Source organism: Gadus macrocephalus, chromosome 23, assembly GCF_031168955.1.
Source record: "Gadus macrocephalus chromosome 23, ASM3116895v1".
NCBI classification, from domain to species: domain Eukaryota; kingdom Metazoa; phylum Chordata; class Actinopteri; order Gadiformes; family Gadidae; genus Gadus; species Gadus macrocephalus.
Genome location: NC_082404.1, coordinates 11,294,239 through 11,306,573, shown reverse-complemented (window position 1 = coordinate 11,306,573; position 12,335 = coordinate 11,294,239). Strand labels below are relative to the sequence as shown.

General features: G+C 42.7%; 1 protein-coding gene across 3 annotated transcripts; it reads left to right on the top strand.

Annotated features, from left to right (window-relative positions):
- Positions 1 to 1,355: 1,355 nt before the first annotated feature.
- LOC132452979 (copine-3-like) lies at positions 1,356 to 12,274 on the top strand. Of its 3 annotated transcripts, XM_060045828.1 has the most exons (17): positions 1,356 to 1,499; positions 1,889 to 2,089; positions 2,374 to 2,553; positions 2,985 to 3,059; positions 3,185 to 3,256; positions 3,354 to 3,434; positions 3,850 to 3,939; positions 5,209 to 5,307; positions 5,540 to 5,626; positions 6,463 to 6,522; positions 6,864 to 6,997; positions 7,558 to 7,612; positions 7,709 to 7,760; positions 8,141 to 8,274; positions 8,853 to 9,089; positions 9,799 to 9,913; positions 11,011 to 11,149. In XM_060045828.1, the coding sequence occupies exons 2-16, from the start codon at positions 1,925 to 1,927 to the stop codon at positions 9,907 to 9,909; spliced, it is 1,632 nt and encodes a 543-aa protein (XP_059901811.1). In that variant the 5' UTR covers positions 1,356 to 1,499; positions 1,889 to 1,924; the 3' UTR covers positions 9,910 to 9,913; positions 11,011 to 11,149. The 3 variants fall into 3 exon arrangements, with proteins under 3 accessions (XP_059901811.1, XP_059901809.1, XP_059901810.1); XM_060045826.1 differs by lacking the exon at positions 9,799 to 9,913 and having other exon boundaries at positions 11,011 to 12,274; XM_060045827.1 differs by lacking the exon at positions 9,799 to 9,913 and having other exon boundaries at positions 1,473 to 1,552; positions 11,011 to 12,274.
- Positions 12,275 to 12,335: the final 61 nt, after the last annotated feature.

Sequence of the window (12,335 nt, the reverse complement as noted above, 5' to 3'; positions counted from 1 at the left end):
AACCCATTTGGAAAAGTAATCTGTGGCTGTTAAAATATACTGGAAGCCATCCACAGTTTTTGGGAGAGGTCCCATCAGGTCAATGCCAACGAGATCCCAGACAGCAGACACCTATCAAGGTAAAACAAATACAATTATTTTTACATTCTCAATATTTCTTTATTAATAGCTGTTGGATAATATCAAGATAACACTGTACACATTTACCTGTATACACTGTAATGGCTGTGCAGCAGTCGAAGGTTTTCCAACCTTCTGGCATTTATCACATTCCAAGACCTTTAAGAAAGTAGTTGTTAATAAAACACAAAAAATAAGAAACACAACAATAACTCAAACACATTGCCTACCCAGTTGTTAATGTCCACGGACATGCCAAGCCAGTAAAATCTGGAGGACATTGCAGTCCGGGTTTTCAGGATGCCCGAATGGCCCCCGATTGGAGAGGAGTGGAATTCTGTGAAGAGTTTTCTTGCATCCTCTTTGGATTTAATGGCTCTTCTGCCTCTAACGTAGAGCTCTCCTTCTGCAGTAAACATTCATTAAATAACTTTCATCATTAAAGAGCAATCTTACCAAGACACTATCCACATTTTAATGTACTTTTGAAACTCACCCTTTAACGTGAATTTTGAAGCGTACCTCCTCAGGTTTAATTTCTGGGACTTATCATACCCAGCCGGGAATGTTCCGTGAGAAAGGAGGTCAAATAATTCGTCCCACCTTTTGTCCATCGCTTAACAAAAAAGCGAGAACACACAAGTATTTAGAATTGATATAACACACGATACATATCTTGTTATAACACGACAAGATGTCACCGCCTCCCTCCCCCACCACCGAACAAAACCTTCTCCGCTCCCAGTCCCCTAAGATAACACATATATAATCTTATTTCTACATTTAGCATCAAAGCCAGTTGGTACATGCACATATTTACACGCTTATCGGTCAAAAGGCGCGGTTAAAAACATGTTTTAAAGAAGTACTCACCATCAGCCAAAATAATAGTAGCACAAATTGATAGATGCGCACGCATGTTCATTGTTTTCGACGCGCATGCGCAGAACAACCACGTCGCACAATTGATAGGTATCATAAATTGGCAGAACACCCTGAAGTTTTCAATAAAACGGTATCAAAATATGACCCCATATTCTTACAGTGTACATTGGGTGATTAGTGGTGAAAAATAGCACAAGTGATACTGCAGTGGGACCATCGTTTGATAGCGTATTTGATCTGTAGACCAATTGCCTCTATCAAACAAATAAAGTAGCACTTTTTTATAGGGTAGCATGATTTTACCGATTCTGCTATCGAGTCGCGCTACGGGAGCAAAATATGACAAGGGAGCATAATCTGGCAGAGCACCGGTTATTGTCAGAACACTGGCCCTACTAGTACCGAAAACAAACGCACCCGGGTGCTGAGAGGCGGACCACGCCCACTCCGTGCCCCAGCAGCTCTGACAACGGTTCAATCGCCAAAGACAAATGGTAAGACCTCTTAAAAAGATCAACATTGAATATTACTAATGCAGCATACACTGGTAAATATGGATATTGAGACTATCTTTCACCATTGTGTAAACTTTAATTGCAACAATGTGTATGATGAAACGGTTTATACCGCGACATTAACTGGATATTTGGGTTAGCGTAACAGAGTGAGTAACCCAACGCGTTTTTTAACGGAATGTGCTTTTTTCTTTCACCAAACATCTTATAATGTGACTATATAGGCATCACGGGAAACTTAATCAAAGAGTATGAGTAAAATCACATCGCTTCCACGTCCGTACCACGTATAGCCTAGTAGTACGCAACCATAAGGTTGAAAAAGTGGAAAAGCTTGATTCACACCTTCCTGCTGTTTACGTTCACAGAGCCGCTGGATCACGTGTGTTTGACGAGAGGTTGTCATGGCCGCTGGACCAGCCCCGACTGCGGGACCCGGGAACTCTCAGTTCCTATCCAAAGTGGTACTGAGCGTCTCCTGTAACAATCTCATGGACATGGACGTGTTCTCAAAGTCCGATCCGTTATGTGTGATCCACATGACTTCCTCGGAGTCCCAGTGGTATGAGGTCAGTGTGGTGGAGAAACGCCCAGTCCGTGATTGATACTTCTACTTGCAAAATATATTCATACAATAATACAAAACACATACAATAATAAAAACAATGTTACACAGGGACCAGGAACATAGGACCTACTACTGGGTCTGCGTCATTGTTGCCATTATAATAATGATATAATATAATACTTCGCTCACTACCTCGCCTGTTGTTATTACAATAACTTAACTCTTGTGTTTATCAAACATTTGTTTTTCCATGGAAGCTTGTCTGAAATAACATTGTCTGTCCAGGTTGGGCGCACGGAACGAATAAACAATACCCTAGATCCAAAGTTTTCCAAAACCTTTGAGATCGACTACTTCTTTGAGGTGGTGCAGAAAATCCGGTTCTCTGTGTACGACATTGACAACGCCACCTATGACCTGGAGGATGATGACTTCCTCGGGTCCCTGGAGTGCACCGTGGGCCAGGTGAGGACAGTTTCTCCTGAGACCAGTTAAAGTATTGTCAAGTATTGGGCTGCTTTTGAGGTTTAAAGCGTTTGAGGTTTTACTGTTTTACATTGCTTTAAAATTGCGCCTTTCACATACAGGTTTTAATAAAACTGTGAGATATCAGGGTTGAGAAAGTGTGTTGGACATTGTTTTTAAATTCTCCACTTTGGTTTTATTACATTTGGAAATAAATTAGATTAGAAGTCAAGCAACCCAAATGTCATGTATTTTCTAAAACGATGTTCTTCCCCAAATTTTGCATAATTCCACAACAACAACAACACAGTCTAGCTCAATGGTCGCAATATATTAAAGGTCGAAAACCGCTTCAAATGAAACCCAACAGGCTCAGAATTCCTGTACAAAAGCGAATCCAATTAATCAATCTTTCTGTGGTTTTTGTTTAGATTGTGTCTTCCAGAAAGCTGACTCGACCCCTACTGAGGAGAGACAGGAAACCGGCTGGGAAGGGGACCATCACAGTAGGTCACTCACTAGCATCTCCATGTGAAGGGGGCTACTCTTTGTTTGTTGTCATCTAGCATTGTGTGTCCACATACAGTTATCTATATATTTAGATGTATTCTTATTTTTGTTTTCTATCAAGATTGTTGCTGAAGAGAAGACGGACAACAGAGTGGTGAATTTTGAGATGGCTGCTAGGAAGCTGGATAAAAAGGTGGACTCGGTTGATGATAATAATCGCTGACAGGAAGAATCAGAAGAATAAATCCATTCCATTTGATTGCATGTGAAGTTAACTTGTTTGTTTTAAGGATTTCTTCGGACTCTCGGATCCTTTTCTGGAAATCTACAAGCAATCCGACACAGATTGGCAGCTGGCTCACCGGACTGAGGCGAGGACACAATAACGCACACTGATCGTGCTTATATATGTATTACTGGCATGAAACTGGTATTTAAAAAGCTTCGCCCCTAGGGCTCGTAATGGTGTACATATATACACGTGACATCATGCCACAGCATGGGACCAACATCATAAATACACTGGCTTGACCTGACGAGAAAACGTCAGGTCAACATACACACACACACTCATTACCATTCTACCTGCTCTTAGCGTTTTTCCCCCCAGACATCAGAACGGCTACACAAATAAAAAGCACTAAAACTGCGACACTGCCCATTATGACAGCAAGGCGTTTTAATGCCTCAAACCTCAGTCCTCTCCTATCGCTTCACGTGTGGCGGCTAATGTCAGGCCAGCACACCAGCTCATTGCAGGGTGTTTTTTTGGTTTCCTCATTTCAGGTGGTGATGAACAACCTTAGCCCCACGTGGAAACCCTTCATGGTGCCTCTGCAGTCACTCTGTGGGGGCGACATAGAGAGACGGATAAAGGTGCACTAAAAACACTTCCACACACACACTAACACTCTCACTCTCACTCTCACACACACACGGATGCATGGATACACACATACATACATTAACACATAGAAGCTTATGCCTCAATACTAAAACATACAAATATTCATACCTGCATATGTCTGGATTATATGGTGTGTTTTACAAGGCTGATTTCCTTGCATTTCCCCCAATCTTACAGTGTTCGGTTATTTGCGTAGTAATAATTCCCTAAAATGAAGACAAATTGCCTACGGAGTTGGTAATCATTAGTAATTAAGTGTTCATATGAAAGGGAGTGCTGTTATACTGAATAACAGCACGGCTGTGATTCGGTCATAGGTACAATGCTGCAGGCCAAGTGCCCAAGATAATAGCTCATGGATGCCTCTTGTACAATCGACCTTAAGCTGTGCTGTTGTGGTCTGTACTTGTTTGGAGCTAAAATCACCCGTATTGTCTACGCATGACGTAATAAGGTACTTTCTGTTAGGTCATGTGTTGTGCTCCCATACCCAGCATAAACAAAACCATTATAGCTGATGTGTGTATCATTTTCTTTTTGAACAACAAGCTTGTCAGAGTGTGGCACTTCCCAGTCAACAGTGCTACAAGTGAGTTCACAACTTTTGCTTAGTGCTTCAGATTAAAGCTCTGTATTGCGGGGCGAATTTATTGATTTGTAGTCTTTGGCGTTTTTTGAGTTCATCAAAGGGGTCAAAGTGTGTTCTTCCGCTACTCATCCAGGCTGGTACTCATTAGTGGGCTAGACTTTCCTCCTGCTGGTCTTCAGGCCTACCATTTCCCCTCCTGTGTTCTCTGTTTTCAGTCTCAAACCATCCGCCCATCACGATACTGGTTAGATTGAACCAGAAGGATACACAGTAAAAAAAAAAAAGGCCATTTATTGGCCCTTTATATAACTGCGTTGCCAAGGAGACTCATGTCTGATCATGTTAATATCAAATCGCATCAATGGCTGAAGACCTTTAACAGCATTATGTTTGCTGGACTGTGTATCCTGTCTTGACGTTTGTAGAATGCCAGTGAGTGACCCCCTTTTTCCATTTCCTGGACAAGAGAATAAATGCAATGATTTAAAAAAAAAAAAAACACATCAGTCAAATCAAGCATTTCTCTCTTCCCCTGTCCTGTGTCCATCCTAATTCAAAGCCATTCCTAGCTAAATAAATTAATATCACTTTTCTATCTATCAGGCCATTAAAAAAACATTGTTTTTGTCCCTTGCTGCCTGTATGCTAGGTGGAGTGCTATGACTACAATAGCAGCGGGTCCCATGACTACATAGGGACCTTTGAGACAAACCTTGCCCAAATACAAGAGTCATCCAAGTCATACGCGGTAAGGTGTGTGTAAATGTGGTTCAGTGCACTTGTCTGTATATATGTAAGTCTATGTGTGTCACATGGTCTACTTGCAATTCCCCTGTCCATCTGAATTACCTGTTCTTGTTGCCAGTGTGGATATTGGAATTGAAGGCAGAGCATCATAGGAACTTCATTGGGGTGACGGTAATGCGCTACCTCTGACACAGATGTGCCTGTTTTATGCCCCCCCCCCCCCCCCCTTCCAGGCCGAGTTTGAATGCATCAACAGCAAGAAGAAGCAGAAGAAGAAGAGCTATAAAAACTCTGGGGTGATCATTATCAAAAAATGCGAGGTATGTTGGGTCTTGGATTGATTTCCCTCAGTATTTGTATTTTTTTCTCCTTCGGTTGAGGAATGTTGTTGTGGCGGATGTTGTAGATCAAATCAAACTTTCGGAGGGGATTCATGGGGATTCATTTCCAAAGCACTGGTTTTGTGAAGCTTGTACTGTATATGTTTAGTTATAAGAGAATGAGACATAACATTTATAGGAGAATGATAATGAACTACATTAATACTACATTACTACATTAACATGATTAATACTTATCTTCTACATTTTTCCATTCCCCCCCTTCCAATTACCTGAACAAGAAAACGGCTTACAAACCAGCATTACTTAATACTAGCTTGAAGCATGCTTCAGTCTTTTTATATTTTATCAGGTAGCGGCTCACAATGAACCTGTGTGGATGCTGACATTCATGGAAAATGTGTGTTGCAATATTTTTTATGCAACTATAGGCCTCAATGTGACGTTAACTGCAAATGTCTAGAAGTTCCAAAAGTTACCATAAAATTAATTCACTGTAGAAAATGCAATGAGTGCTGTGGTGCAAAATGAAGTTGAAACTTTTTTTTTCTTTTTTTTATCAAGTTTGAATCAGGTCAGTATAACAGTCAAGTTAGCGTAGAAGGTGTGTGTGTGTGTGAGATAGATAATTGTAGTCGCTCTTCTCGTCAGGTCAAGCCAGTGTATTTATGTTGTCAGTCCCATACTGTGACTTTATGTCATGTTTATATATGTACACCATTACAAGCCCAAGGGGCGAGGCTTTCTAAAGACCAGCTGCACATTTAAGCATGATCAGTGTGTGTAATTGGGACTCCATCTATGTTTATGTGCAGATAGTGAGGCAGTACACGTTCTTGGATTACATCATGGGAGGCTGTCAACTCAACTTTACAGTAAGCATGGTCTTTTGATACTTTTGGGGATCTGTTAATCCAGCAATAGGACTAGTCTACCATCTCTTAAAAATGAGATGATTTTTGTTATTGTACAGTTTATATGGGGTAAAGCCAAACAGACTTGGACTCTACCGGCTTCATTTGAACGTATTAACAGGCAATCATCTTATCTTTTAACAAAGGTGTGCAAGCTTGTATTAAGTTTGTGTTTGACAAACAATCAGACAACCAAGATAAACGCTGACAATTGATACTGTACGTGTGGATCACGGGAGGAGGCAGACATCAGAATAAACAACCTCACCCCCCCCCTAATCCTCATCTCGGCTCTGCCTCAGATAGCCATAGACTTCACAGGCTCCAACGGGGACCCCCGGACCCCCCAGTCCCTCCACTTCATCGACCCCCAGGGCTACAACGAGTACCTGGCGGCCATCTGGGCCGTGGGCTCTGTGGTCCAGGACTACGACAGGTGAGTCCCTGCATCCAAGGACGCCAATGCATCGACGGGGATGGATTTCCATCGGTGTGTTTTCATTGTGTATTCAGTTCTTTGGATCCATTGTTCATTTATCATGGTGTATGCGGCGGGTTAATCTCGTGTCGGGAGTGTCTCCTACTACATGGTTTCCTGGTTGGAAGCTCAATGACGCAGTAGGAACCTTTGAGACCGGTGTGCTGGCCCCTGTCTCACGCTCCTCAATGATTTCTCAAAACATTCACCGCAATTCTCGATGAAGATGCACGGCATTATGATGTCCAACCCCCTCTCTTCCATCCTAATAGTGTGTCCCTTATCAAGGTTTCCTGCTTTTCCTACTTTTGGAGAATTGGACTAGATCCAATATTGAACATCAAATATTATTCGAACCTCGTCTGGAAAGTCATGTGAATCTGTCATTTGGTTGAAGGACTATACAAAAATACACTCCACTTTACCTAGTTGTTATGATTCTATAAATAATGGTTGGTTAGTATGACTTATTGGTGATCTCTCCCTTGCCCGCTCCCTTTCTCCCTCCCCCCCTACAGCGACAAGATGTTCCCAGCCTTTGGGTTCGGAGCACAGGTCCCCCCGTCCTGGCAGGTCAGCTGAATGTCCAACAGGCCTCTTGCCTATGCAGGTTTTTCATATCAATCAGAAGAGGGCTTCAATGAGGGGTGGTGTGTTGTTTTTTCCCAGGTTTCCCATGAATTCCCCATCAACTTCAACCCTGCTAATCCCTTTTGTGCCGGTATGTTGGAGCCTGTGCATGCATATTCATGCGCTGTTAGGCTGTACGCACACACGACTGATATCTAATGTTTAGTTGCCTAGCACTTTCTGACATTGTTAAACGTAAAGGCAATATGTTTTTTTACATCATTATTCACAAATAGTATAGAACAGCTTAAATCATGGTGAACTTGCCTGAATGTAAATGTGAATGTATGCTCAGTGAGGGTAAACCATCACTGAGCATACATAATATCTCTCAAATGTTTTTTCTTAGTTTATTGATTATTAAGAATAAAACAAATGCATTTTTAGGTATGTAACAAGTATTTGTGGAGGGAATTTAATGACTCATTGAATTTAATGAGTCATGCGTACGCTTGTTTTGTTCGTTTCCAGGCATCGAAGGGGTGGTGTCTGCTTACCAGCAGTGTCTGCCTCAGGTTAAGCTCTACGGACCCACCAGCTTCTCTCCCATCATCAACCACGTGGCCTGCTTCGCTAAACAGGCCATGCAGCAGAACACTGCCTCAGTGAGTTCCTGGGCAAGCTGAAGCCTCCATGTTTGGGTGTGGTTGCGATGGCAGTACTTTTTAACGACATGAGGTCATTCATTGGATTAAACAGAGCAACAGTTAACTATGCGTCAAGGTTTCTAGCAATTGCATGGAACATATTCTTGTTTTTTTTACTTTAGCCAAAACGCAAATGTAGGAAAACCGTCTAAATGTGGTTTGGAGTAGTTTTGGTTCTGCCATGAAGTTACCCATGCTAATTGTGAGCCTCTGACAGATTTACATCCTTTATAATAGTGGAGGGGGTGGGGATCAGTATTTGAATTCCATCCTTCTGAAAGGGATAGTTCATAGTGATGGGGATAGTCTTTTTTTTGTCAATTCATGTTGCGGCTAGGCCTAGGTATAGCAAGTCAATAACCTCTACAAACCTCTCAAATGTATTGAATTACCATCTGCATCTCGGGGAATGCTTAGTAACTCTGTATAAGTTGGGTTGTCCAGAGTTACTTGGCATTGATTTAACATTCGCCTTTTTTAAAATTATAAAAAATGAATTATCCACCCTTCCCTCACCTGCTGTCCCACGTCACCAGCAATACTTTGTGCTGCTCATCATCACCGACGGCGTGATCACGGACATGGACCAGACGCGGAGCGCCATCGTCAACGCCTCCCGCCTCCCCATGTCCATCATCATCATCGGCGTGGGCGGAGCCGACTTCAGCGCCATGGAGTTCCTGGACGGGGACGACGGCATGCTGCGCTCCACCACAGGCGAGGCGGCCATGCGGGACATCGTGCAGTTCGTCCCCTTCCGTCAGTTCCAACGCGTAAGCAGGGAGAACCTTCAACGTTTGCTCTTCTTCCGTGTGTGGTGCTGCTTTTATAAAGACCCTGTTCGGACCCGGTGTCTATTCTCCAACTCTTTCCACATAGTGCTATGAGATGCAAGGGTTTGATTGAGCACCAGATCTTAACACAGGTTTTGTTTCATGCTTGCTCCACATGCCAATCACCACAACACTTATTTTGCAAATTGCAGTGGAGACCGCATGAGTGTGTTGTTTCTGTGATCGGTTGTCAATGCTTCTTATAGACTGCTAAAACAATTCGCCAATCCATTAAGATGAAAACTCGATTTGTTGATTGACAGAAATGTATTATCCTTTGATTACTTGTTTGTTGTTGTTTAAATATTTTTTAAACCAATATGAACTGAATAATATTTTTTTTCTTAGCTGCCTGTCAGGCAAAACAAAAATATTCAGTGCATCTCTTTAGGATTGAAAATAAATTGTGAGCAGAACCAAAATGGCAACCAATATACTGCAGTTACAGCAGCAACTCAAATTTGTATTAATTTGGGCTAATCCTAATAATGAGCTAATCCAACACCTCTCTAACAAAAAAGCAGCAACAGAGGATTAGTTTAATCGTCCTCATTCTAAACAGCAATGTCATCAGACCTCGTTTGGCGAGTGGGGGATTTCTGAAGTCAGCGTAACTCGTATATGCAAATGTCTACACAACACATTTCAGGCCGGAACAGCAGCCCTTGCGCAAAGTGTACTGGCAGAGCTGCCTGACCAAGTGGCTTCCTTCTTCCATGCGTTCAAGCTGAAGCCTCCAACGGAACCCAGCCCTCCTTAGAAGCGTAGGCGCAGCCCCTTCGTCTTGTCTGTCAGCCCTTGATCTGCTTTCCTGCTTCACCTTCCCCTCTTGTGTGTAAGGATTTAGACAGCATTAACATCTCTGGGTAAAGAGCTCCTCTGTGATACAAACAACGCATCGCGGTGGGGATATGAAGGGGTTTTCAACTTTTGCTGCTGCGGAATAGCCTGGACACCATCCTGATCACATGACCTGCCATTCTGTTTCCCTGCACAAATCCGTCTGGATCTCCTCGTGCCGCCAACCTCGAGTTACAGAAATTGTAATGCAATCTTGGCGGACTGGGTTCTGGTTGATGACATTGTGAATCCAATCAGGGACTGCGTCATGGTTGATGACGTAACCTACAGGCCGCTGCTAAACAGTAATGGTGTCTCCCGAAGCAACGAGGTCCAGACTGATCCGTGTAGCGTAACAGAATGTGAGGTCACGTGATCAGGATGGTCTCCAGGCTAGGTGCGAAACACAAGTTTGTCTATCGGCACAGTGTTGTGAAATAAGGGTCGACCACCAGACCTTCAAACTTGTAAATTAAGAGGTCTACGAGGTCCCGCGTACCCGTTAAAGAGATGAATGCTCTCTAAATCGGCCTTAGCATTAGGAAGCTAATGCATGGCTTTGTATATTGGCTAGTAAGCTGTGTTATCTACTGCAGTACACCTCACAGCTGCAATCATTCTTCTTCAAGGCCTTGTCTGTTTATTTATTTAACATTTTACTTGTACCCATTCATACCCTATGCTTAGAGGGCTGGATATATCAGTGTACCTAACCGGTCGACTGTAGCAAATGCTGCTTATCTATCCATCAGCCATGAGGACAAGTTTACCCTCAAGTTTGGAAGGTAAAGCTTTAAAGCCAGAGAGCCGTAAAGATCCTGGGCTTTTTTATTTGTAAAGCCACCCGTGGTTTTTGAAGGGAGATCCACCTTGACCTTCTCAAAGGTTCTTCTAGATCCTTTTACTCTCCACCAGCTCTGCTCTCTTCGCCTTACTACAGCTCCGTCCCCCCATGCCCACTGTCCTCCTCCGTTCCTTATCTCCTGCTCCTCCGCCCCTCTCCTCCTTCCCTCGTCTCCAGGCCCCACGGGAGGCGCTGGCCAAGAGCGTCCTGGCCGAGGTCCCAGGTCAGGTGGTGGACTTCTTTCGCACCATGAAGCTGCCACCACCGCCGCCGCCGCCGCCAGACGCGACCACGAACAACACCATCGCCCCTGCCCCCGCCGCCCCCGACTCCCAGGCCTCAGCCCCCAGCGCTGCGTGGTGAACCTGGGGCGTCGATGACGTCGGGTCACTAACCCAACCAGTGGATGTCTCTGGAGAACACCCAAACCACATATCCTACTGGACACTTACAAGTACTGCAACAACGACAGCATGGAAAGCCTGTCGTTATCATAACATGTACTAGAACATCAAGAGCATGGAAAGCCTACCTGTAGTTCGTACATGATCTTTCATGCGAGAATAACCTATTCTCCTGTCCGCCAAGAACTGCATTTTTACTCTGCTGCCAAATGAAGTTATTTGAAAACGAAAGAGAAAAAAAATGCATGGGTCTCAGGGCTTTATTGACTATTAACAGTGTTTTCTCGCGATATGTTTAGTTATTCAATGACAACATGTTTTTGCCCTCTGAAAACCGCTCAGAATATATCATCGTAAACCTACAGAGGATCTTTTTATGTTTATTGAGAGTAATCCACATGTTTGGGCTGCAAATCGATTGCTTAATTGTTTACCACAATGTTATTGAATGACCATTTCTTGTTCAATGATGTATAGCCCTGCTTGAGGAACCCTTTATAACCAGTCATTCGGAACGGTTTCAGCCATCACCAGAAAAATCTGCACTTTAGCAATGTTTACAGTGGAGAGCCAGTAACCATTTGGTTGGTAACATATTGTCATGTGCATTCTTGTGATTGTAAATCCAACAATATTCAGGCGTTCTGCATGTAAACATCTTTGTACTAATTCTACAAATAGTTTATATATTTTTGTTTCAGAGTTATCATTATCTGACATTTTGACTGTTAAACAGCTCTGACTCAAAATATTTAGAACAATTATTAATATGGATTATTAGGTTTGCCTAACTTTAAAAACTATAACCACATTTAGATTGAATTGTTTAATAGTTAATCTATCATGTAATACAGTAAGATGGTCCTGGAGTGACGTTATCTTCCTTCCAAAATGCTAACTAGCTGTAGTAAATAATATTGTTTTTTTATTATCTATGTCCAACAGTGTCTTATATCAATAACATGTTTTACATTTATGTTTCATGTATACAATTCACACTCGATGGTCTTTGATTTCATATAAATATATAGAGCACTGTTGTTAGTACGTTTATGTCATTATTAATGCCATACCTCTTGATAATGTAGCTACTTTCAG

Excerpts from the sequence above, each read along its gene's own strand:
- LOC132452979 (XM_060045826.1), top strand. The coding sequence starts at position 1,925 with ATGGCCGCTGGACCAGCCCCGACTGCGGGACCCGGGAACTCTCAGTTC. Across the intron at positions 6,523-6,863 it reads GCTGTCAACTCAACTTTACA|ATAGCCATAGACTTCACAGG; the intron begins GTAAGCATGGTC and ends GCTCTGCCTCAG. Across the intron at positions 8,275-8,852 it reads TGCAGCAGAACACTGCCTCA|CAATACTTTGTGCTGCTCAT; the intron begins GTGAGTTCCTGG and ends CCACGTCACCAG.